The 22,132-nt window shown below is 52.6% G+C and overlaps 1 protein-coding gene across 1 annotated transcript; it reads left to right on the plus strand.

Moving 5' to 3' along the window:
* Window positions 1-52: 52 nt before the first annotated feature.
* Window positions 53-21,340, plus strand: ADAP2 (ArfGAP with dual PH domains 2). The gene is made up of 12 exons (XM_044981735.1): window positions 53-150; window positions 2,481-2,677; window positions 6,024-6,154; window positions 6,697-6,788; window positions 9,419-9,504; window positions 10,950-11,059; window positions 11,785-11,931; window positions 13,487-13,570; window positions 15,207-15,269; window positions 16,872-16,949; window positions 17,528-17,754; window positions 19,462-21,340. The coding sequence occupies exons 2-11, from the start codon at window positions 2,584-2,586 to the stop codon at window positions 17,744-17,746; spliced, it is 1,104 nt and encodes a 367-aa protein (XP_044837670.1). The 5' UTR covers window positions 53-150; window positions 2,481-2,583; the 3' UTR covers window positions 17,747-17,754; window positions 19,462-21,340.
* The last annotated feature ends 792 nt before the right edge of the window (window positions 21,341-22,132 follow it).

Genomic DNA, 22,132 nt, shown 5'->3' on the forward strand with positions numbered 1-22,132 from the left:
GCACGGCTCGTAAGAAACGTTCCGGCCTCAGGGTGGGCCGGGCAGACGCGAGATCGAGTCTGGCTCCCCACAGTGGCCTTCCCCTGTACTGCCAGCAAACAGGGGGAGTAGTGCGGGGCGGGGCAATGCCACACCTGCCCTAGCCCCACGGTGAGAGGCGCAACCCCCAGAGCTCCCAGCCCCGCTAGGGTCGGATCTGTGTGACCCACAGCCCCCAGAGCTCCCAACCCCCCCAGGGTCTGATCTGTGTGACCCACAACCCCCAGAGCTCCCAGCCCCCCAGGGTCTGATCTGTGTGACCCACAGCCCCCAGAGCTCCCAGCCCCCCAGGGTCTGATCTGTGTGACCCACAACCCCCAGAGCTCCCAACCCCCCAGGGTCTGATCTGTGTGACCCACAGCCTCCAGAGCTCCCAACCCCGCTAGGGTCTAATCTGTGTGACCCACAGCCCCCAGAGCTCCCAGCCCCCCAGGGTCTGATCTGTGTGACCCACAGCCCCCAGAGCTCCCAGCCCCCCAGGGTCTGATCTGTGTGACTCTGATCTGTGTGACCCACAACCCCCAGAGCTCCCAGCCCCCCAGGGTCTGATCTGTGTGACCCACAGCCCCCAGAGCTCCCAGCCCCCCAGGGTCTGATCTGTGTGACCCACAACCCCCAGAGCTCCCAACCCCCCAGGGTCTGATCTGTGTGACCCACAGCCTCCAGAGCTCCCAACCCCGCTAGGGTCTAATCTGTGTGACCCACAGCCCCCAGAGCTCCCAGCCCCCCAGGGTCTGATCTGTGTGACCCACAGCCCCCAGAGCTCCCAGCCCCCCAGGGTCTGATCTGTGTGACCCACAACACCCAGAGCTCCCAGCCCCGCTAGGGTCTAATCTGTGTGACCCACAACCCCCAGAGCTCCCAGCCCCCCCAGGGTCTGATCTGTGTGACCCACAACCCCCAGAGCTCCCAGCCCCCCAGGGTCTGATCTGTGTGACCCACTGCCCCCAGAGCTCCCAGCCCCGCTAGGGTCTGATCTGTGTGACCCACAACCCCCAGAGCTCCCAACCCCCCAGGGTCTGATCTGTGTGACCCACAGCCCCCAGAGCTCCCATCCCCCCAGGGTCTGATCTGTGTGACCCACAACCCCCAGAGCTCCCAGCCCCCCAGGGTCTGATCTGTGTGACCCACAGCCCCCAGAGCTCCCAACCCTGCTAGGGTCTGATCTGTGTGACCCACACAGCCCCCAGAGCTCCCAGCCCCCCAGGGTCTGATCTGTGTGACCCACACAGCCCCCAGAGCTCCCAGCCCCCCAGGGTCTGATCTGTGTGACCCACAACACCCAGAGCTCCCAGCCCCGCTAGGGTCTGATCTGTGTGACCCACAACCCCCAGAGCTCCCAGCCCCCCAGGGTCTGATCTGTGTGACCCACAACCCCCAGAGCTCCCAGCCCCCCAGGGTCTGATCTGTGTGACCCACAGCCCCCAGAGCTCCCAGCCCCGCTAGGGTCTGATCTGTGTGACCCACAACCCCCAGAGCTCCCAACCCCCCAGGGTCTGATCTGTGTGACCCACAGCCCCCAGAGCTCCCAGCCCCCCAGGCTCTGATCTGTGTGACCCACAGCCCCCAGAGCTCCCAGCCCCCCAGGGTCTGATCTGTGTGACCCACAACCCCCAGAGCACCCAGCCCCCCAGGGTCTGATCTGTGTGACCCACAGCCCCAAGAGCTCCCAGCCCCCCAGGGTCTGATCTGTGTGACCCACATTCCCCAGAGCTCCCACCACCCAGGGTCTGATCTGTGTGACCCACAGCCCCCAGAGCTCCCAACCCCCCAGGGTCTGATCTGTGTGACCCACATTCCCCAGAGCTCCCACCACCCAGGGTCTGATCTGTGTGACCCACAGCCCCCAGAGCTTCCAGCCCCGCTAGGGTCGGATCTGTGTGACCCACAGCCCCCAGAGCTCCCAACCCCCCAGGGTCTGATCTGTGTGACCCACAACACCCAGAGCTCCCAACTCTCCTAGGCTCCATCTGTGAGGGCTGCCCACAGCACTACCCCAGAGCTCTCCCCTGGCCGGCGGGGCGGGCGGGGGGGGAGAGAGGACAGAGGAGGGGGACTGAGTGACGTTCTGCTGTAACCAGAAGAGCAGGATAAAGCGATGGGGGGGCTGGTCTGGTTCCCTCCCGCCCCCCGAGAATTCGCCCTGTCAAGCGTTGTTCCTCCACCAACACTACATCCCTGGCTGGGATGATTTATCTGGGGTTGGTCCTGCTTTGAGCAGGGGATTGGACTAGAACCTCCTGAGGTCTCTAGTTCCAACCCTGATTTTCTATGATTTCCCTGCATTGGGCTGGGGGGCTCCCAGGGCCGTGCAGCCCCGGGCGAGAGAGGCGGGGGGCTGAGGGTCAGGGGGGAGGGGGAAGTGCCCTGACGGGCGGTGGCCGAGCCTCCCCCACTCTCCCACCAGGGCTGGAGCAGGAACCACGTTTCCTCATTTCTAGGCTCCTCCGGCTGAAGCGCCGGGCTAGGCTGCAGACTCGCCCCCAGCAGTCTCGGGGCCGCGGCAGCGTGTGGCCATCCCCGGGCGGAGCGGCCAGGGGCAGGATGGTGGATCGGGAGTTCAACAAGACACTGCTACTAGAGCTGCTGAGAGCAGCCGGGACGGGGAACACCAAGTGCGCAGACTGCGGGGCACCCGGTAAGAGGAACTGTCCCTGGGGCAAGGCTACCTCTCCCCACAGCCCCCTCCCAAGTCCCCTCCCCGCGGTCTGTCACTCCCTTAGGGTTCCTATGGTTAGGGCTCTTGGAGCTAGGGTTAGAGTTACTATGGGTAAAGAACTTGGATCTAGGTTTAGGGTTCCTATGGGAAGGGCACTTGGAGCTGGGGTTAGGATTCCTAGGGGTAGGGCTTCCCACCCTAGGGTTAGGGTTCCTATGGGAAGGGCACTTGGAGCTAGGGTTAGGGTTCCTATGGGTTGGGCTTCCCGCCCTAGGGTTAGGGTTCCTATCGGTAAGGCACTTGGAGCTAGGGTTAGGGTTCCTATCGGTAAGGCACTTGGAGCTAGGGTTGGGGTTCTTATGAGTAGGGCACTTGGAGCTAGGGTTAGGGTTACGGTGGATAGAGAACTTGGATCTAGGATTAGGGTTCCTATGGAAAGAGCACTTGGAGCTGGGGTTAGGATTCCTATGGGTAAGGTTTCCCACCCTAGGTTTACGGTTCCTATGGGTAGGGAACTTGGAGCTAGGGTTAGGGTTCCTATAGGTAGGGCACTTGGAGCCAGGATTATGGTTCCTATGGGCAGGGCACTTGAAGCTATGGTTAGGGTTCCTATGGGTAGGGCACATGGAGCTAGGTTTAGAGTTCCTAAGGGTAGGGCACGTGAAGCTAGGGTTAGGGTTCCTATGGGTAGGGAAATTGAAGCTAGGTTTAGTGTTCCTATGGATAGGGCACTTGGAGCTAGGGTTAGGGTTCCTATGGTTAGGGCTTCCCGCCCTAGGGTTAGGGTTCCTATGGGTAGGGCACTTGGAGCTAGGGTTAGGGTTCCTATGGGTAGGGCTTCCTGCCCTAGGGTTAGGGTTGCTATGGGTAGGGCACTTGGAGCTGGGGTTAGGGTTCCTATGTGTAGGGCACTTGGAGCTAGGTTTAGGGTTCCTATGGTTAGGGCTTCCCGCCTTAGGGTTAGGGTTCCTATGGGTAGGGCACTTGGAGCTAGGTTTAGGGTTCCTATGGGTAGGGCTTCCCGCCTTAGGGTTAGGGTTTCTATGGGTAGGGCACTTGGAGCTATGGTTAGGGTTCCTATGGGCAGGGCACATGGAGCTAGGCTTAGGGTTCCTATCGGTAAGGCACTTGGAACTAGGGTTAGGATTCCTATGGGTAGGGTTTCCCACCCTAGTTTTAGGGTTCCTATGGGTAGGGCACTTGGAGCTAGGGTTAAGATTCCTATGGGTAGGGCACATGGAACTATGGTTAGGGTTCCTATGGGTAGGGCAGTTGGAGCTAGGGTTAGGGTTCATATAGGTAGGGCAGTTGGAGCTAGGGTTAGGGTTCATATGGGTAGGGCTTCCTGCCCTAGGGTTAGGGTTTCTATACGTAGGGAACTTGGAGCTAGGGTTAGGGTTCATATGGGTAGGGCACTTGGAGCTGGGGTTAGGGTTCCTATGGGTAGGGCAGTTGGAGCTAGGGTTAGGGTTCATATGGGTAGGGCTTCCTGCCCTAGGGTTAGGGTTTCTATACATAGGGAACTTGGAGCTAGGGTTAGGGTTCATATGGGTAGGGCACTTGGAGCTGGGGTTAGGGTTCCTATGTGTAGGGCAGTTGGAGCTAGGGTTAGGGTTCATATAGGTAGGGCAGTTGGAGCTAGGGTTAGGATTCCTATGGGTAGGGCAGTTGGAGCTAGGGTTAGGGTTCATATGGTTAGGGCGTTCCGCCCTAAGGTTAGGGTTCCTAAGGTTTGGGCAGTTGGAGCTAGGGTTAGGGTTCCTATGGGTAGGAAACTTGGAGCTAGTGTTAGCGTTCCTGTGGGTAGGGCTTCTCGGACTAGGGTTAGGATTCCTATGTGTAGGGCACTTCGAGCTAGGGTTAGGGTTCCTATGGGTAGGGCTTCCCGCCTTAGGGTTAGGGTTCCCATGTGTAGGGCTCTTAGAGCTAGGGTTAGGGTTCCTATGCGTAGGGAACTTGGAGCTAGGTTTAGGGTTCCTATGGGTAGGGCACTTGGAGCTAGGGTTAGCGTTCCTACGGGTAGGGCACTTGGAGCTAGGGTTAGGATTTCTATGGGTAGGGTGCCACGCCCTAGGGTTTGGGCTCCTAAGGGTAGGGCACTTGAAGTTAGGGTTTGGGTTCCTATGGGTAGGTCTACCCGCTCTAGAATTACGGTTTCTAAGGGTGGGGCACTTGGAGCTAGGGTTAGGATTCCTATTGTTAGGGCGTCCTGCCCTAAGGTTAGGGTTCCTCTAGGTAGGGCACTTGGAGCTAGGGTCTCTCCCCAGATTGAATCTGCACTTCCCCAGGTCCAGGACACCTCTTCCTCCCTTGCCTGTATCCCCACCCCTGTGCTCAGGACTTCTCTCTCCATTCCCTGTACCCCTCTCTCAAGATCTCTCCCCCTCTCTATTATCCAGGACTTCTGTTCCTAGTCATTTCTCATAACTCAGGATCTCTCTCTCTCTCCCTCCTTAAACAGTCTACCCCGCCCCCGTTCTCCTTGGATCACACCTGGAAGTGATGTGCACCCCCCATTCCACTCCCTCTTGCTATCCCAAGCAGCAGCCAAGCACTGTATTTGATCTGAATGGAGCGTGAGGTCTGGGCGGGCTACACTTAACAATTAGACCCACCTGGCTGCCTTGCTCGAGGCTGCCTCATGTGTGGCTGCAGGGCACGTGTGCAGAGGCGCTGAGGGAATTTCACTGCAAAAATGTAGGTCCCGAGTGAGTATAGGCACCTACAGGGTTTAGCAGCACCTACGCAGAGGTATGTGAATCCCATTGGGCCTGATTCTGAGATTTAGATGCTTAAAGTGGCAGTTGGACACCTAATTCCTATTGTGTTTCTAGCCGTAAGTGCCTAAATCACTTCAGGAAATTGGACTTGGGCTCCTAAATCACTTCGGAGCTTTTCACAATTGTACCCTAAGGGCTTAATTTCCGGTGGTGCAGAGCACCCACAACCTCATGCAATTGGCATTACATTGACCCCAGTGGTCAATTAGGAGTCTCAGGTGCTGAACCAATAATGAGCCCAGCTTTTACTTTGCCATTACCCTGCCCATATGTACAGGTTTCCTCTCTAGCTTATCATCCACTTAAAACAGATGTTTGATGGCAAAGCTGCAGAATAACGGGCCATTTTCCCTGCTAGTGTAAGCAGGTGCCATTTCATTGACTGCAATGGAGTGAGTTCCATATACACATGGGTCGGATTTGATGCAGCTTCTGGTGTGGTGTTGATTAGAAGATGAACCCCGCATACAGTTGTCCCCTTCTCAGTGTTTTGCAACATGCTTGATTATATATTGCACTATTGCCTTCTTTCAATTTGTGTTTAGATCCTGAGTGGGCCTCTTACAAGCTTGGAATATTCATTTGTTTGAATTGCTCTGGGATTCATCGCAAACTTCCTGAAATCAGCAGGGTCAAATCCATCCACCTTGACTTCTGGGAGAATGATCTATTAGAGGTACAGATGGAGAAAGCAAGAATTCACGCCCACTCTGCTGTATTTCAGCACAGCCTTTTCTCTCCCATGTTCCAAAATAGCCTGGTCAGATTAACAAAAACCACATGGAGCCAAATTAATCCCTGCTGGTAAATCCTGGCTGCCTCTGACCCACAAATCAAATCAAATCACGCTAATAGGTGCTTGTGCCTCTAAAGTATTATGATGTATTATTTATATATCCCCAAAAGTGCACATTGTGTTTTATAAGCACACAATGATTTTCACATATATAGTGTCTTCTACCTGAGCATACCAATGCCCTTTTCAAACATTAATTCAGCCTCCTAACCCCCTGTGGAGAGATGTATGTATTATTATCCCCAGGGAGGAGATTATAAGTGACTAGAGACAAACACATACTGGTGTGGGGAGGCTGGCAAAAGGCACCATCTGAGCAGAGCACAATGCTGCATTTGGTCCTAGTTTCATTCCATGTTCACGTCACAGTATTGATTTTTCTGGTTGCCAGTCAGCTAACTGAGACGTCTTTTGTTTTGCAGTTTATGAAGATGCATGGGAATCTCTGGGCCAAGGCTAAATATGAGGCAAAAGTCCCGCCTTTCTATTACATCCCCCATTCCAAGGACTGCGTGTAAGCTGCTATCTTATTCAGTGCTGCAAACCCTTACAAGTCAGTAACTGCTGCTTCCCCACATAAATGTGTCTTCACGAACAATTCACAATAGCGTGTTTGGTCATCTGAATGAATGTCAGGTCATGCTGGGCTGCAGTGGAAAGAATCATATATCTTGGCCATACCTTGTATGTCATTAAGTGACTTATGTTTTTATCTTCTTGTTGCTAAGAGCATGTGAGCCGTGAATTCAGTTTGAGGACTGTAGTTGTAATCTTTTTTTCTCTGAGAGGTGGTTTAATGGCCTAAACATTGGGATTTCTGGTGTCTAGGAGCCTAACCACCACAGGTTCAATCCCCATTAGTGTCAATTTGTACCTTGAAGGTTGTTAAACCGGTACAGTACTTCCAGGCATTTGTGTGCAGGAGGTTTAACAGAGATGGGAAGCGGTTCTGGAGTTTGGATGTTAAAACAAAGGTTTTAGGTTTTGGGGATACCAGTTTGGCTCTCAGAGAATCAGGGGGTTCTAGTCCAACCCCCTGCTCAAAGCAGGACCAATCCCCAACTAAATCATCTCAGCCAGGGCTTTGTCAAGCCTGACCTTAAAAACCTCTATAATAGAGAGAGGCCTGGGCCGTGAATTCTAGACCTGGCACTAAAGCTCAGGAGAATTGAATGTGACGTTCCCATCTTTAGGATTAGGCCTGTTCTAAATATTATTGATTAACTCAGCAACTTTGTAAAAGCGTGACTAAGTTTCCATGTGCACGCCATTGGCTTGGGACCCAATTCTGCTCCAGTAGAGTCACTGGGGCCCAGATCCTCAAAGATCTTTTAATGCCTAATGTTCATTGAAATCAATGGGAATTAGGTGCCTAAATACCTTTAGAGATCTGGGTCTGAGAGTTTTGGCATTGACTTCAGTGTAGCAGGAGCAGGTCCTTGATTAGCAGAGTCAGAACTCCTGGGTTCTGTCACTGACTCTGACATTAATCTTGGCTAGCCTGACCAGACAGCAAGTGTGAAAAATTGGGACGGGGTGGGGGGTAATAGGCGCCTATATAAGACAAAGCCCCAAATATCAGGACTGTCCCTATAAAATCAGGACATCTGATCACCCTAATCTTGGCTAGGCAATTAGGGCCTTGACCTGGTGCTCAGGCCATGTTCCGAATGAGCAGGAAGTCAGCACCGAGATATCACCTGAGGTTTTAAGAACATGTAAAAGGCTGGACTAGAAGGTTAAAGGAATTAAAGTAGGAAAGAGAGGGTTAAATGAGAGGTCTGTTGGGATCTGCTCTATAGTCGGACTCCCCCTCATTCTCAGGCCTCTCTGTGCTGTAGAATTATAGGTGTTCCCCTGCTTTCCCAGCTCTCCCTCCTGGGCTTCACCCCTAATACCAGCCCTGTGTTCCAGCATAACAAGAGTTCCCCTAGATAATGCTTAGTCCTGCCATGAGCGCAGGGGACTGGACTAGACCTCTCGAGGTCCCTTCCCGTCCTACAATTTTATGATTCTTTCCTCTACCCCCTCACTCTGCTCCACTTCCTATTTCAAGCCTGCCTTGTTACATGGATTCCCTCAGTTTAAGGATTGGTCCCAGGCCATAGGGGAGAGCCCAAGGTTGTGAGAACAGAAAGTGGGGAGCTGGTTTTCCGAGTGATAGGATCGATCAGAGAAAACTCCCCACTCTCCCCTAATTTCATTTTCTAGGCTTGGCTGCCTGTGATTTAGCTCCAGCGTGTCCTGGAGCATTTTCCAGTTCTAAGTCCCAGATGTTTTCAATAATTCACAGTGACTTGTTACTGCTATTATTATTTGGGTCGCAGTAGCACCTAGAGGTCACGGCCCCATTGTGCTAAGCACTGTACACACGTGTAGCAGGACGATCCTTGCCCCAAAGAGCTTGCAATCTAAGGATCAGAGCCTCTTCTTCCGCGAATCAGTGGAGCTCTGTCAATTTACATCACCTTCACCTTAAGCCTGAAGATTCGTCGTACAATGCATTGCTCACAAACAAGTGAGCCCCAGCATCTGAGATGGGAACAGGTCATCCAACTTTAGGTTGCATGGTGCAGGCAGGGAATGTGCAAATTCCTCTGTGTTGACCCCTACCAGGAACAGTGGTTTCTGACTGGGATCCGAATGTTCCCCAAACTCCATTTTGCAGCATCTGTCTGGTGTACCCGAGAGCTAGGGAAGCTGGGCTAGTTCTTTGTGTGGTTTTCATTTCCTCCCGTTCGCCGTTTATATTTCTGCCTCCCTACAAAAAACACATGTTAATTACTCTGCCCTTTAGGGAGCAAGATTCTTCTTGCAGCTTGCCTGGAAACTGCAGCCAGAGAAATAACGAGCGTGATTTTAGTTCTGCTGCCAGCAAATAGCCTTTCCTACCAGCCTATGTTACCTAGGCAAACAGTTACTAAATGTTTTTCCCACTTTCCCAGTTATATTTTCTTGCTGGCCTCAATTGCTCTCCTTGGAGTCAGGGGAATTAGAGTGGGTTTGCACCACTCAGAAGCTGTCTATTTTTATGAGTCAGGAAGCATTGGTTGGCCTCATTCTGTACGTCGCTGGAAAGGGCTGTCCAATGTCACTGAAAGGAAACAGAGGCAGATCCAACTAACCCGTATTTCCTCTCTTCAGGGTTTTAAAAGAACAGTGGATCAGAGCTAAATATGAGCGGGAAGAGTTTGTTGCCACCAGTGTCTGCCATGAAACAGGTTCCTCAGGTGATTGTCTGTGGAGGGTTTTTCGTCTGGTGAGGGCCAAGGCCCAAGAACTGGAATCCCGTGTGTGTCAGCTTGATGCTGAGGGGTAGCTGGAGCGACTTTGTTTTCAGTCAGCTGTGAAACCCTCACCCTGTTTGATCTGTCTGAGTGGCCAGCCAAAATCCTCTCACCTGGGAGGCCCAGCTTCTGAGGGTGGGCAGCTGAATAAGAAACCCCACACGGGGACACTCAGATTGGCCTTTAGGCAAGTAAAATGGGTATTTTCTCACGTCAAATCCAATGTGAGCACCCAGGTGCCTGGTTTAGGGAGGCAACATGGGCAGTTGTTGGAGCAGCGGGGTTGGGAGGCCTGGTTCTATTCCCAGCTCTCCAGCTGACTCTATGACCTTGGACAAGTCATTGCAGGGTATGTCTACACTGCAATTAAACATCCATGGCTGGCCTGTCTCAGCTTGGGCTGCAGGACTGTGAAACTGCAATGTAGACAGTCGGGCTGGAGCCTGCGCTCTGGGAGAAGGGGCCCAGAGCACAGGCTTCAGCCTGAGCCCCAATGTCTATACCTCAATTTTATAGCCCCACAGCCCGAGTCATCTGACAGAGGCCAGCCGTGGGTGTTTAGCTGCAGTCTAGACATTCCCTTTGGGCCGGATCTTCAGAGAAGCTTAGCGCCTGCAGCTACTGTTAACTTCAACTGGAGTTATAATTGTCAGCCCATATCATATAAGCTGCTTGTATTTGTTTAGCAGTTACCCTCAGCACGGGCAGCACCGCTAGGCTTAGAAGGAAGCACATTTCCCAGTCCCGATCTTTGCTCTCCCCAGGAGATTGTGAATTGTAACGGAGAACAGTAGCAGAGCGACAGCCTGTGCTTCCTCGTGAGGCTCCCGAAGGCTTTCCAAACAGTCATTCTCCCCACCACTCTGTGAGGCATCCAGATTTCCCATTGTACAGGTGGGGAAACTGAGGCACAGAATGATTAACTGGCTTAGATCCTGCAAAAGAAGTCACAGGACTAAGATCTAGGAGTCCAGACTTCCAAGTCCTTGCTCTAACCACTCCACTCCAGTGTCTAATATCCCTCCTATAGAAAGGAGCTTTTCAGTCCGGGGAGGGCCAAGGGGCGGGCTATGAAGAGAGAACATCCAAGTGATGGAAGCATGTCATCCGTGTTAGTTAGATGGCAGGAGTGCCCAAAATGTGCTAGGCTCAGCCTGGACCTGAGGAATTCTCACCGACCTCCAGGAGGTTCACCCCGTCCCGGGAGACATCCAGTGCCTCTCGGGATTGGGTCCCGGCGTCAGACTGAATGAAAGGTGGTTGTTCTCCACTGCTCCATAGTTCCAAGGCAAAATGAGTGCCTAGAAATCCACTTAGACAAACTGCCCGGCTCGTGTGCTGCCCTGGCCCTAGCTCTGAGGCGCCCTTGCTCTCGGTACCGTCTGCAGGCAGCCGGGAAGGATTTCTGTGGAAGCGCGGGCGGGATAGCAGGCAGTTCCTGGAGAGGCGGTTCCTCTTGTCGGCAAGGGAAGGTGTGCTGAAGTACTACACCAAAGAGGTGAGTGCCCCAGGCGGCGACTGGTCAGTGTCCAGTCTGACCAGTGCGCCGTCACTGTCCCCGTAGGCACAACTGCTGAACATTTTGCTGCTTTCTAGGCTTTGCTGCCACCCCCAACCCTGCATTTGGAGTGAGGGGGGGGGGGTTGGGGACCCTGTGCTAGGTAACACCTGTGATGTCTGATTCAGCTCCCTTCCTACCTGGGAGCACCTGGCCCTTCTCCCTACCTCCTCTGGCCCCCCGGCAGCCTCATCCCCGTCTCGTTGGTGAACCAGGGGAAAAGAGACTTGGGCAGTTGAGCAGGAGGAGGTAGAAGGGTTCTGCTGTGAGGAGTCACCTCTGGTTTTACCAGCAGAGCTCTCTCGATGCACATGCATAGGACCCTGCACTCCACCTCGTCCATCTCGCATGTCTACCATCTATGGCAACCTGTCATTTATGGTTCTCTAGACAATCAGACTGGAGAGACTGGAGTTGCACAGCATCGTGTCTCAAGGAAAAAGTCATTCTTTAGAGTAAAATGTGGTTTATACGTGACGCAGGTAATCAAGGCATCAGGCTTCTTCAGTTAGTGCTGGGTGGTCAGTTCAGTGCCCTTGCCAGCAGCAGACATTGCAGGAAGCTGGTCTGCAGCTCTACAGGGGCCTATTGGCCATTTGTCTCCATAGTTCTTTATTAGCCTCCATAAGGTCACTGCTGCCCCGGTGACGTTTTCCATTCCACAGTCTAAAGGTCCGAAAGCTGTGATCAGCATAAAGGATCTGAACGCAATGTTCCAGACGGAGAAAATCAGAAACCCCCATGGGCTGCAGATCACATACAGCAAAGAAGGTCAGACGAGGAACCTCTTTGTCTATCATGAAAGTGGAAAGGTAAATACCACATTGGTTTTGTAATTAATAAGGTAGACTCTTGAACACAGTCTGTAACATGGAAGATGTCTCTGCATCTCTCTCTTCAATCTCAGCGGAAATCACAAGAGATTTGTGGACTATAGTTGCAGAATTCTACAGTATTATTAGCTACAAGTACCCGTTAATATCTGTCTCCTGCTGCTCTGTAAGGGCTAGGGTTGCCAGGTGTCTGGTTTTTGACCAGAACGCCCAGTTGAAAAGGGACCCTGGTGGCTCAGGTCAGCACTGCCGACAGGGCCCTTAAAAGTCTGGTCAGCGGTGCTGCAAGTCTAAAGCAGGCTAGTCTCTACCTGTCCTGGTACTGTACTGTGCCCCGGAAGCAGCCAGCAGGTCTGGCTCCGGGAGCTGCTCCTGCCCCGAGCACCGGCTCTGCACTCCCATTGGCCAGGAATCGTGGCCACTGGGAGCTGTGGGGGGGTGAGAGCAGTGCATGGAGCCTCCTGGCCCTCTGCCTAGGAGCCGGACCAGCTGGCCCCTTCCAGGGCGCAGTGCAGTGCCAGGACAGGTAAGGAGCCTGCCTTAGCCCAGCTGCGCCACTGACTGGGAGCCTCCCGAGGCTAGTCCGAGCCCCAACCCTGAGCCCCAACTCCCTGCTCCAGCCCTGAGCCCCCTCCTGCACCTCAAACCCCTCATCCCCAGCCCCACCCCAGAACCCGCACCCCCTCCCATACCCAAACACCTCAACCTGCGGCCCCCTCCTGCACTCCAAATCCCTCAGCCCCACCCCCCCCAGCATGGAGCCCTCCTGCACCAAAATCCCTCATCCCCAGCCCCACCCCAGAGCCCACACCCCTAGCCAGAGCTCTCATCCCTTCCCGCACCCCAACTCCCTGTCCCAATCCAGAGCCCCCTCCCGCACCCTGAACCCCTCATTTCTGGCCCCACCCTGGAGCCCGCCCCCTCCAGTTAGAGCCCTTACCCCCTCCCACATCCCAAACACATAAAAAACAGGCCAGGACGGCTGATCCCAGCACAGATGTTGTTGTAACAGTGACTAAAATAGCATTGTTCTCAAATTTATTATAAACACCGGCCAGGGTTTGTCTAGATAATACTTAGTCCAGCCTCAGTGCAGGGACTAGACTAGATGACTTATCGAGGTCCCTTCCAGTCCTATGTTCTTACAGTTCTATGATTATGAATAGTGATAATTAATATACCTTATATTTGTAATGTGTTAATGTGATTCATTCATACCAAACATGAACCACAGGCAACGTGTGCTACTTCCCATTAATGGCAGTTGACGCTTGTCTTTTCTAGGAAATGTCTTTCTAAGAACTGGAAGGCAGGAATCCTGGGTTCTTTTCTCAACTCTGCCACTGACTCACTATGTGACCTTGGGCGAGTCACCCGCTCTATGCCTCAGTTTCCCCAAGGTGCTGCTGGAAGAAACAATAAATGTTTGCAAAGAGCCTGCAGCTCCTTTGGGTGACAGGTGCTATAGAGAGGCAGCAGCATTATCCCACCACATTATTCCTGTCATTACATCTGTATTTACCGTCTCCCCTAGGAAATTGTTGACTGGTTCAATGCCATTCGGGCAGCGCGTTTCCATTACCTTAGAACCGCCTTCCCCACCGCTCCTGAGGCCGAGGTGAGAACTGGTGGTGCTTTAAGCGTGAAAAAGCATCATCTTCCTTTCTGTGCTTGTGCCCTCTTCAATAGGAGCATGGCGTTGGGAATGCCTCCTGCGTTCATTTTCCCTTCTTGCGGGGTGGGAGGGACCACAATTATGGGCTTTGATAGAGACTCATAGGGCACCTAATTTCCAGCCTACATCAGCCTGGCCACCAAACTTCCGCCTGCAAGATCTGCACGTGGAAGCAATGTCATGTGGGAAGCTGGCACTGATGCACGCAGACTGGGTACTGAGATATCAAAGTACCTGATGGGCATGGGCAAAAATTCCTCGGTGTGGGAATTGTAACTTTGGTGTATAAACAGTTGCAGACCAAACACATATAGAGTCCATTTTGGAGAGTGTAGTTCTGTAATGCTTATTTAGATAAGACCTATTGGGAGACCACACATCTGTTTTCTCCATGGAACCGTACATTCTTAGGATCTTTCAACCTGAACTGCTGGGGATTCTCTTTTTGGGGATTCATTTGCTATAAATATATTTGAGTCAAATAAATAGAGGGAAGTCAGGTTTAATGGCAAGCACCAGGAACTGGAAGCCAGACTTCTGGGTTCTGTTCTTAGCTTTGCTGCTTACTCAGCCGAGTCAGTGCATCTCTCCGTGCCCCAATTCACCCATCTAGTAATAATGACCAACCTGAAGGGGGGTCTTGTGAAGCATCATTCAATGATTTCTTAAAAGGAACTTTCAGATGCTGTGTAAGGGCAAAATATCATCCTTTCTCAAACTGACCAGATGTTTCTTTCTAAGTTTCTCTAGCCCATAATGGAGAATTAATGGCTTGACTGAATTTTTGTTTCTCCATTAACCATTTTCTTTCTGTCCATGTGCTGTGACCCTCACGCTCCATGTTATATTTGTCAGTCATTTACAGCCTGACTTTCCATGCATCCCATCAGGCCCCCTCATCCTCTCTCTCCAGTGCTGCCACTGGCTAGATACCCTCAATCTTCTGGCACCTAGGCTAGACTCCATTAACCCCCTTCATACCCCTGCTGATGCTAGCACTGGTCCTTTCCTAGTGGAGTATTCCATGGTCGAACATACCCAGAGGGGTAGTGTTGAATGTTACTCCCGTAAGCAGAAAGACGCCCTGTGGAGTCTGCCAATCAATCAGGCAGCTTCCAGGTTATTTCTGCATTTTAGCTGGTGTTTCTCCTTTCCATTGACATGACAGAGAGAGAGAGAGTGTGTGTGTGTGTGTGTATGTTTTTCTTCTGTTCCCAACATGTTATTGACTTTGATCAAGCGTAGGTAGGGTTAGCGTCTCCACTTCCAATATAACCAGACAACAGCTCATTTAGTACCGGGTAGCAGGTAAGTTTTGGTAGGGAGTGCTCAGGACAACGTAGAAAGGGGGAACATGCTGTATACATGCAGTATACAAAGGTAGATCAAGCGTGGGAGCTAAAATATGGTCTCCATTTAAAATGTGACCCTCAACAGAATGAACATATATGTTCCTTCCCTTTATTAAGTAGACAGACAGACAAACAAGCAAAACCCTGCTGATTGTTTGCTTTGACAAATTAGAACAGAACGCTGCATGTGACTGAGCTGGTAACCAATGTCTCTTGTGTTCTTCTAGCTCATACCCAAGATTACAAGGAATTATTTCAAAGAAGGCTATATGGAGAAAACAGGGCCAAAGGTAGTTCCACTTGAATTTCATACCTAGTTAAGCACCACTTAAATGCTTGGCACTAGCCAAACATGACTCTTCCCCTGAAGTAGTATGTTTGCTAATACTGCCATGATTATGATGAAGCAGTTTGCTAGGAGTCATGTTTAAGTGAGCCCCAGTTAAATGAAATGGGCCACGGGTGGCCAAACTGTGGCTCGCGAGCCACATGCAGCTCTTTTACCATTAAAGGGCGGCTCGGAGAGCCCCCACCCCATTCTCCACGTTCCAGACTGGGGCGTGGGGAAAGCTCAGGACCTCTGCCGTGCAGTAGGGGCTTCTGCCCAGCATGGAAGGGGGTCTCGGGGCTTCTGCCCAGCGGGGGTGGGGGTGTCTTGGAGCTTCAGCCCTGCAGGGTGCACCTGCCAGGGCTTGGGGCTTCAGCCCCGCTCCTGCTGAAGCCCTGAACCCTGGCAGGTGGCTGAAGCCCCAACCCCCGGCTCCCAGCAGGTGTTCCCCAGCTCTCGAACTTCTGAAGATTGTCATATGTGGCTCGGAGGGCCAGTAGGTTTGGCCACCCCTGGAATAGACTGTGTTTCAGTTTATAAAGTGTTTTGGGATCCTGTTTTATTTCTGCATGAAGATAACTTTGAGGGTTCCTTCTACGGTGTGACAAACTAAAAGTGTGATGAAATAATTGGGGCCAGTATTTTTGGAATTGCAAAGTTATATTATTTATCACAAGGAGGTGGCTGTATCATGAGCTTCTTTGTTAGCTGCAGGTCTGTAACACCGTATAACACCCAGTATAGCAGAAGGATTACAATGCTGATCAGCCTAATGCAATCCTCTACCCTCATCTGTTTTCCTTCTGTATGTAGGCCCATAGTCCTAGCCCACTGGTTCAGTAAGTGGAATGGGGGGATTCAGTTTTCTTTGCTGGGATCACGATCAGGGGTCAAATTGGAAACCAAGTGGTGAGGCTCTGTTGCTTCTCTGCCCTTCCCTAGTTCCCCCACACACATTCAGGCTCCATCCTGAGTCCGTGCTACTGCTTAAAGGATCAGCAGTGATGCACATAATGCTGGTGTGAAAGTAGCGTTTGTTAGGCTACTTCAGGGTAACCGGGTGTTGTTTCAGTATGTCTGCCTGCAGGTAGCACCATGGCACCTGACCCTTGGAAGGCTCCCAACCAGGAGGGCTAGAGACACTTGTTTTTTTAATGGTTTCAGAGTAGCAGCCATGTTAGTCTGTATCCGCAAAAAGTCTCTAAGGTGCCACAAGTACTCCTGTTCTTTCTGTGTTTTTTTAATGAAAATCTAAATTCTGCGGAAGCGGCAGGAAGCCCCGGAGAAGGGCCTGCTTAGCTCAGCGCAGAGGAGCGAGCGGCTCAGTTCCATTTCTGCCCACGCTGAAGGTTGTACGTTGGTAACGAATGTACATAAGTCACTCGTGTTAACATCGAGGGGGAAGGGAAGTGAGGCTCAATGGTGAACCACAGAACTGCGGTACACGGAGGAACTGAAACTGAGCCAATGCACAGTGTTAGCAGGATACCAGAGGCCTGCCATGAGTGGGCAGAACCCCTGCTCCTGGGAGCCCATCATTAAAGAGCTGCTTCTCTCTCTCTAGCACAACGAGGCCTTTAAGAAGCGCTGGTTCAGCCTGGACTCCCAGGAGAGGAACCTGCTCTACTTTAAAGACCCGTTGGTAAGAGGCGCACTCCTTCTGTAAGCGGAGCCCCACCGCCGAGGGAAGGGATGGGGCTGTTTCTGTCCCGCCCACCCTCCGGTGACAGCACAAACTCAGCTCCCATTTGGGCCCTGGCTTTCCAAGAGAGCTGTGCACGTTGGGAGCGGAGCACTCGGAGATCTGGCCTTGAGCTCTTTCGAAAGCTTGGCTTTGCCCACCTCCCTGTCCTGGGTAGCAGCTGTCTAGGGTACTTAGGGTAAGCTGGACAATAAGGCAGAGCCTGGAATGGACCCCAGCGCTGTGCTTTCCCAGTACTGTGTTTGAAACACAGGACATCCTCCCGGTGGTCTTGGTATGACCGAGCCTGCCCCTGCCAGCTCCAAAATCTGCAGTTCCCTATTCTGGGAATGCTTTTGGGTTTATAACTCTCAGGGATTTTCCCTGACCCCTGGGTCCACCTACACTGGGTGCAAGGCAATTTCCCCTCCATATGGAACCTATTGCTCCTGCCTTCCAGATGACAGCGTGGTGCCACCCCTGAGCAGCAATGAACCCCTGTAATATGGTCCGTGATTGTCCTGCTTTCTCCTGCCTAGGACGCCTTTGAACTGGGCCGAGTTTTTATTGGAAGCAAAGAGCAGGGATATGAGGTCCAGGCTGGTTTGCCCAGAGGAGTCAGGGAGAAGAGGTGGAATGCTGGGCTCACCATAGTCACGCCACACAGGAAGTTTGTGTTTGAGTGTGAAAACGACAGGGAGCAGAAGGAGTGGTTAGCGGCTTTGAATGAAGTCTTCTCCCGGCCTGTGACAGCCTAGGACGAGTGGTGAGTTCCAGAAAACTGACTTTCTGTGTCTGGTTCATCATTGCGCTGTGGCCTCTGGTGCTAGAGTCCCCTCAGCGGATATCCCGGGAGGTAGCGCTGCTTTGCCCAACCGCAGCAGCCATGGGCAGAGCAGAGAAGAGTGTGGGTGGGACCAGGCATGGCCAAGAGGGACTGTGCCCCAGCAGAGCCCCACTGGGGTCCCTGCAACTCCTTAGGGCAGCTCTAGACTGAATTGGGGGCTGCACTGGCCCCCAGACCTCCTGAATAGAGGGGGCACAAGCTGCTTCTGCACTGGCAACTCTGACAGTGTAGGGATCAATCTGCCCCCAGTGGGACAACGTCAGCTTAAAACTCACGGCCAAACAAGGGATTTACTCAGGAGCATTTCCATGGCTGTCCTCACCAGAGCCTCTGAGAGCTTCACAGACACTACTGAATCCAGTCCCCTAGCGCAGGCGGCACAGCCGCTGGGGCAGGCAGTGTTCCTGTTTCTTGAAAGCTCTGTGATGGTTTGTCTGATGACTCACATCATCATATCTCTCAAGCTGCAGAGAAGCACTGTATTGGCGGGGGGGGAAGAGGGCGTTGTAGCCAGCCTGGTCAGCTGGGCTCAGCCCGCAGAGCCTCCCGGCTGCAGGTAGGAAATGTTCCAAAGGAGGCATCAGCTATAATAGGGCTTCACAGGCATGGCTGAAAGTAGCGCGCAAAACTGACAGGCAGACTCAGCAGGGGAATGAACGTGAGGCGGGCCAAAGGAGAATTCACAGGTCTGGGGGGAGAGCCACATACCCTGAACGTAACTGAATGCAGCATCGAGCCAGACCCTAAATCCCAAGTGCTTGCTGTGCCGTCTCAGGGCCCAGTCCTGACTGGCCAAGCTCTGCTCAGCACAGCACCTGGGCTGGGGAGGAAGGAACAAGGCAAAGGTTTGTGGTTTCCCCAGCTCTGGGGCTGGCCAGGGATTGCTGGACATTACGCTTGGCTCCCCAGGGCCCCAACAGGCCATTTGGGTGGTCAGGAAGAGCTGGAGCCCAGGGGCCCTCTAGCTCAGTGAGAGGGTGAAGGAGTGAAAGGGAGTGAGGACGCCACCCTGCGGGAGACTTGACGCTTGGAGAGGGCTTGCTGAATGAGCCAACCAGAGACACCTGGCGCAGGGAAGGAACCTCCAGCAGCTGCTTCCTTGCAAGAGAGCTGAAGCAGGCCCGGGTGGGGAAGGGAAGAGACTGGACCAACCTGACTGACTTACTCATGCTGAGAAGCTGCAAGGGTGTCACCTGGGGCAGGGCAACTGCAAGCTGGTCAGAGAGACTATGAAGGAATCGGTGTTGCTTGCCCAGGCTGTGAGGCCCTGCCCTGGGACAGATTTCTGGGACTCTGTGAGTGACTGGGGAATTTCCCAGTTGCCTTCCCCACAAAAAGGAGCCCAAACAGGCTCTGTGTTGAAAAGACAAACTTTCATTAAAGCTTCTTGGACTCTTATTAAAGGAAACTACCTCCCCCAGATCCTTCTGTAAGGGGAGAGGGTGGGGAGGAGACAGGTCACCCCTCCCTCGTGTTCCTACATCCAGCCATGCCTCCTTCACTGGGGGCTTTGAGGGGCAGTGGCATAGAACCAGCTGGCCAAGGGTCTGGCTCTCGGCATCACGCATACCTGGTCGTTACTAGTTCTGGGTGCCATTAATTGTCTCTGTCTTGTTCCTATTTCAGCAGAGGCCATTCTCGGGCTGCGCTGACCACCAGAGCAGATGACTTGGGCACACAGGGAAGATAAACTCAGAGACGCTTTATCTGCTGACAGCTGTTTTTGCCTTTGTCTTCTGTCCTGGAGCGCGGGATTGCATTTCCAGGGCTCATTCCAGTCCAGCCTACAAGGGCCATGGGGATGTGGTCCCCTTAGCAGACAGAGATAACCACACTCAGTTCATGGGACTGTCAGCCGCTGTTATGTTCAAAGAGCCTTTGGGCTGCTCCTGACATGGACTGCACTGGAGCCAGCGACCAGGAGACGAGAGCGCCGCATCCCAGTGTTAAGGCCTATAGGGGGATTTTCAAAAGGGCTTAGCACTGGCCGAACTCTGCTCCCACTGAAATCAGTGTGTCATGACCCATGGGTCTCAAACGCGGGCCCACAAGGTTCATGGAAGCAGCCACGCTCCAGCTCTCCACCCAGCAGCCAGCTGGCTGCAGGTTACCTGAGACCCAGGAACCTCAGCTCCAGTGTAAGGCTCCGCACCTGAAGTCCAAAGGGCAGAGTCCCAGGGCAACTGATTGGCCCGTTGACCCTTCTGAAGCCAGCAGCAGGAACAGGAAGCTGTCTGAACAACTGGGCTCTACCATGTTCTGGATGGTTTGCCTGTGCTCCCCTGGCTTGATCTCCTGGCATCTGACTCACGGTTCCCGACGTCCAGTTTGTCTCCTGCCTCTGATCCCCTGGTGTCCTGGTGTCCTGACCCAGCCTGACTCTGGTTCCCAACTTGTGGTTTGCTTCTAACCTCCCAGTATCCCGACTCCTGTCTCATGGCCGTGGACTTTGGCTCTATTCGATCTGGCTGCCCACAACCCGGCTGTGACATAGTGGGAGTTTTACCATTGGCTCCAGCAGAGGCAGTGTTATGCCAGTGCAGAGCACCCAGCCTATGGGGAAATCTAAGAGGGGCTGTGCAGACATAACCCCTGTTGGCTTCAGCAGGTTCTCGGAACCTCCCAGGACACGTCCCACGGGTTAGAATGAAAGGATTGCCCCCTTTTGTTATAAGTGGGTCTAAGGCCCTTTGCTGGGTTGTACGGTTTGGTGACAAAATCCCCAAATTATGGAAAAATAAAAGACAGTTTTGACCTGCTCCAACTGCCCATGTAATAACAATAGTAAAGAATCCCTGTGCAGCACCGTTCATCCCAGGATCTCAACTCTGACCCCATATTACAGATGGGGAATCTGACAGACAGGGAGAGTAAGGCCAAGTTTTGTCAAAAGCAAGGACAGATCTTAGGCATCCAGTCTGAGACACCTTATAATCCACACAAATACAGCTTGGGCTATGGGCTGACAGTGAATTGAGCCTCTCGTCCTCTGCTCTAACCACGGAGGAACATTCTCTCCTCTCACTGCTAGGGCTGGGTGAAAGTTCAGAGAGCTGGTCCAGTCAAGCAGCCAGACATTTGCATGTTTTTCTTTGTATCTGGACTGGTTTAGTCTGCAGATCGGGCTGGAAATCTTGCAAGCAAAATGTATGGTGAGGCTGCCTGCACTTACGGACATGTTCCAGCCTGCCTGAAACACCCAGAGTAGCTCGCTCTTCCTGCTGAAACAAGGAAGTGCCTGTAGGCCAGGGGGTGGGTGAAATGTTTCAACTGAACTCTTCTGAATCTCTGAGAAAAGGGTCTGGGTTGGATCCTCCTTTTATTTATCTGAATGAGTTCATCATCCTCCAGCCTGCTTCTCAAGCTCTACTTCTCCCTGTACCCACCAATAACCTTGCCAATGGAGCTGCCCCTGCCTCTCCAGGCAGGGCTGGCTCCAGGCACCAGCTTAGCAAGCACGTGCTTGGGGCGGCCACTCCGGAGAGGGGCGGCATGTCCAGTTACTCAGCGGCAATTTGGCGGAGGGTCCCTCACTCCCGCTCAGAGCGAAGGACCTCCCGCTGAATTGCCGCAGAGCGCGATCATGGCTTTTTTTTTTTTTTTGGCTTTTTGGGGTGGCAAAACCCCTGGAGCTGGCCCTATCTCCAGGAGACCTGATGAATCGGGCTGGTTTCCGTTCACCCTCTTATTCAAAAATCTTTTAACAGGCTAATCCTGTGTCTGGTGAAATCAATAGCACAGCTCCCGGTTGACTCGAATGGTGTTTCAGGCCCTTGATCGGTTTTGAGCCACACGGTTTTATGTCCCTGGATTTTTGCTCTGAGTTTATCCAAACTAAACACTGTGAAGCCAAACCATAAAATAACGATTCATTGATTTAAGGCCAGAAGGAACCACTACATCATCTAGTCTGACGCCCTGAATAACCCAGGCTGTAGAATTTCACCCAGGAAAGTCTAATATGCTACTAACTATGCAGACCCCTGCAGCTGATGGTTGCTGGGAGCCAAAGATCTGCTGTGTCACCAACTGTCATATGAGTTTTGTCATGAAACCAGGCAATTTGCTCTCAGAAAATGAATGAAGGCATTTTGAGCTTCAATAAACATTTTGTTGGGCATCAAAAAGTTTTGCATGGCTGGTTTCATTTCTCTGTTCAAAATAAAGTTAAGTCTGAACCAAATCCCCAGATCAGAGCTCCCTGGAAGTTTGGGTCACGTACTGAACTTAGGCTATGTCCACACTGCATTTGGAGGCGTGATTTCAGCATATGTAGTTATCCCTGTACTAGCTTTAA

The sequence above is a fragment of the Mauremys mutica genome, chromosome 12 (genome assembly GCF_020497125.1).
Source record: "Mauremys mutica isolate MM-2020 ecotype Southern chromosome 12, ASM2049712v1, whole genome shotgun sequence".
Classification (NCBI taxonomy): domain Eukaryota; kingdom Metazoa; phylum Chordata; order Testudines; family Geoemydidae; genus Mauremys; species Mauremys mutica.

What these genes read in the sequence shown, in the direction of transcription:
- ADAP2 (XM_044981735.1), top strand. Translation starts at nt 2,584, where the DNA reads ATGGTGGATCGGGAGTTCAACAAGACACTGCTACTAGAGCTGCTGAGA. An exon ending in TGGAGAAAACAGGGCCAAAG is followed by an intron (nt 15,270 to 16,871) that starts GTAGTTCCACTT and finishes CTCTCTCTCTAG; the next exon opens with CACAACGAGGCCTTTAAGAA. An exon ending in TCTACTTTAAAGACCCGTTG is followed by an intron (nt 16,950 to 17,527) that starts GTAAGAGGCGCA and finishes TCTCCTGCCTAG; the next exon opens with GACGCCTTTGAACTGGGCCG.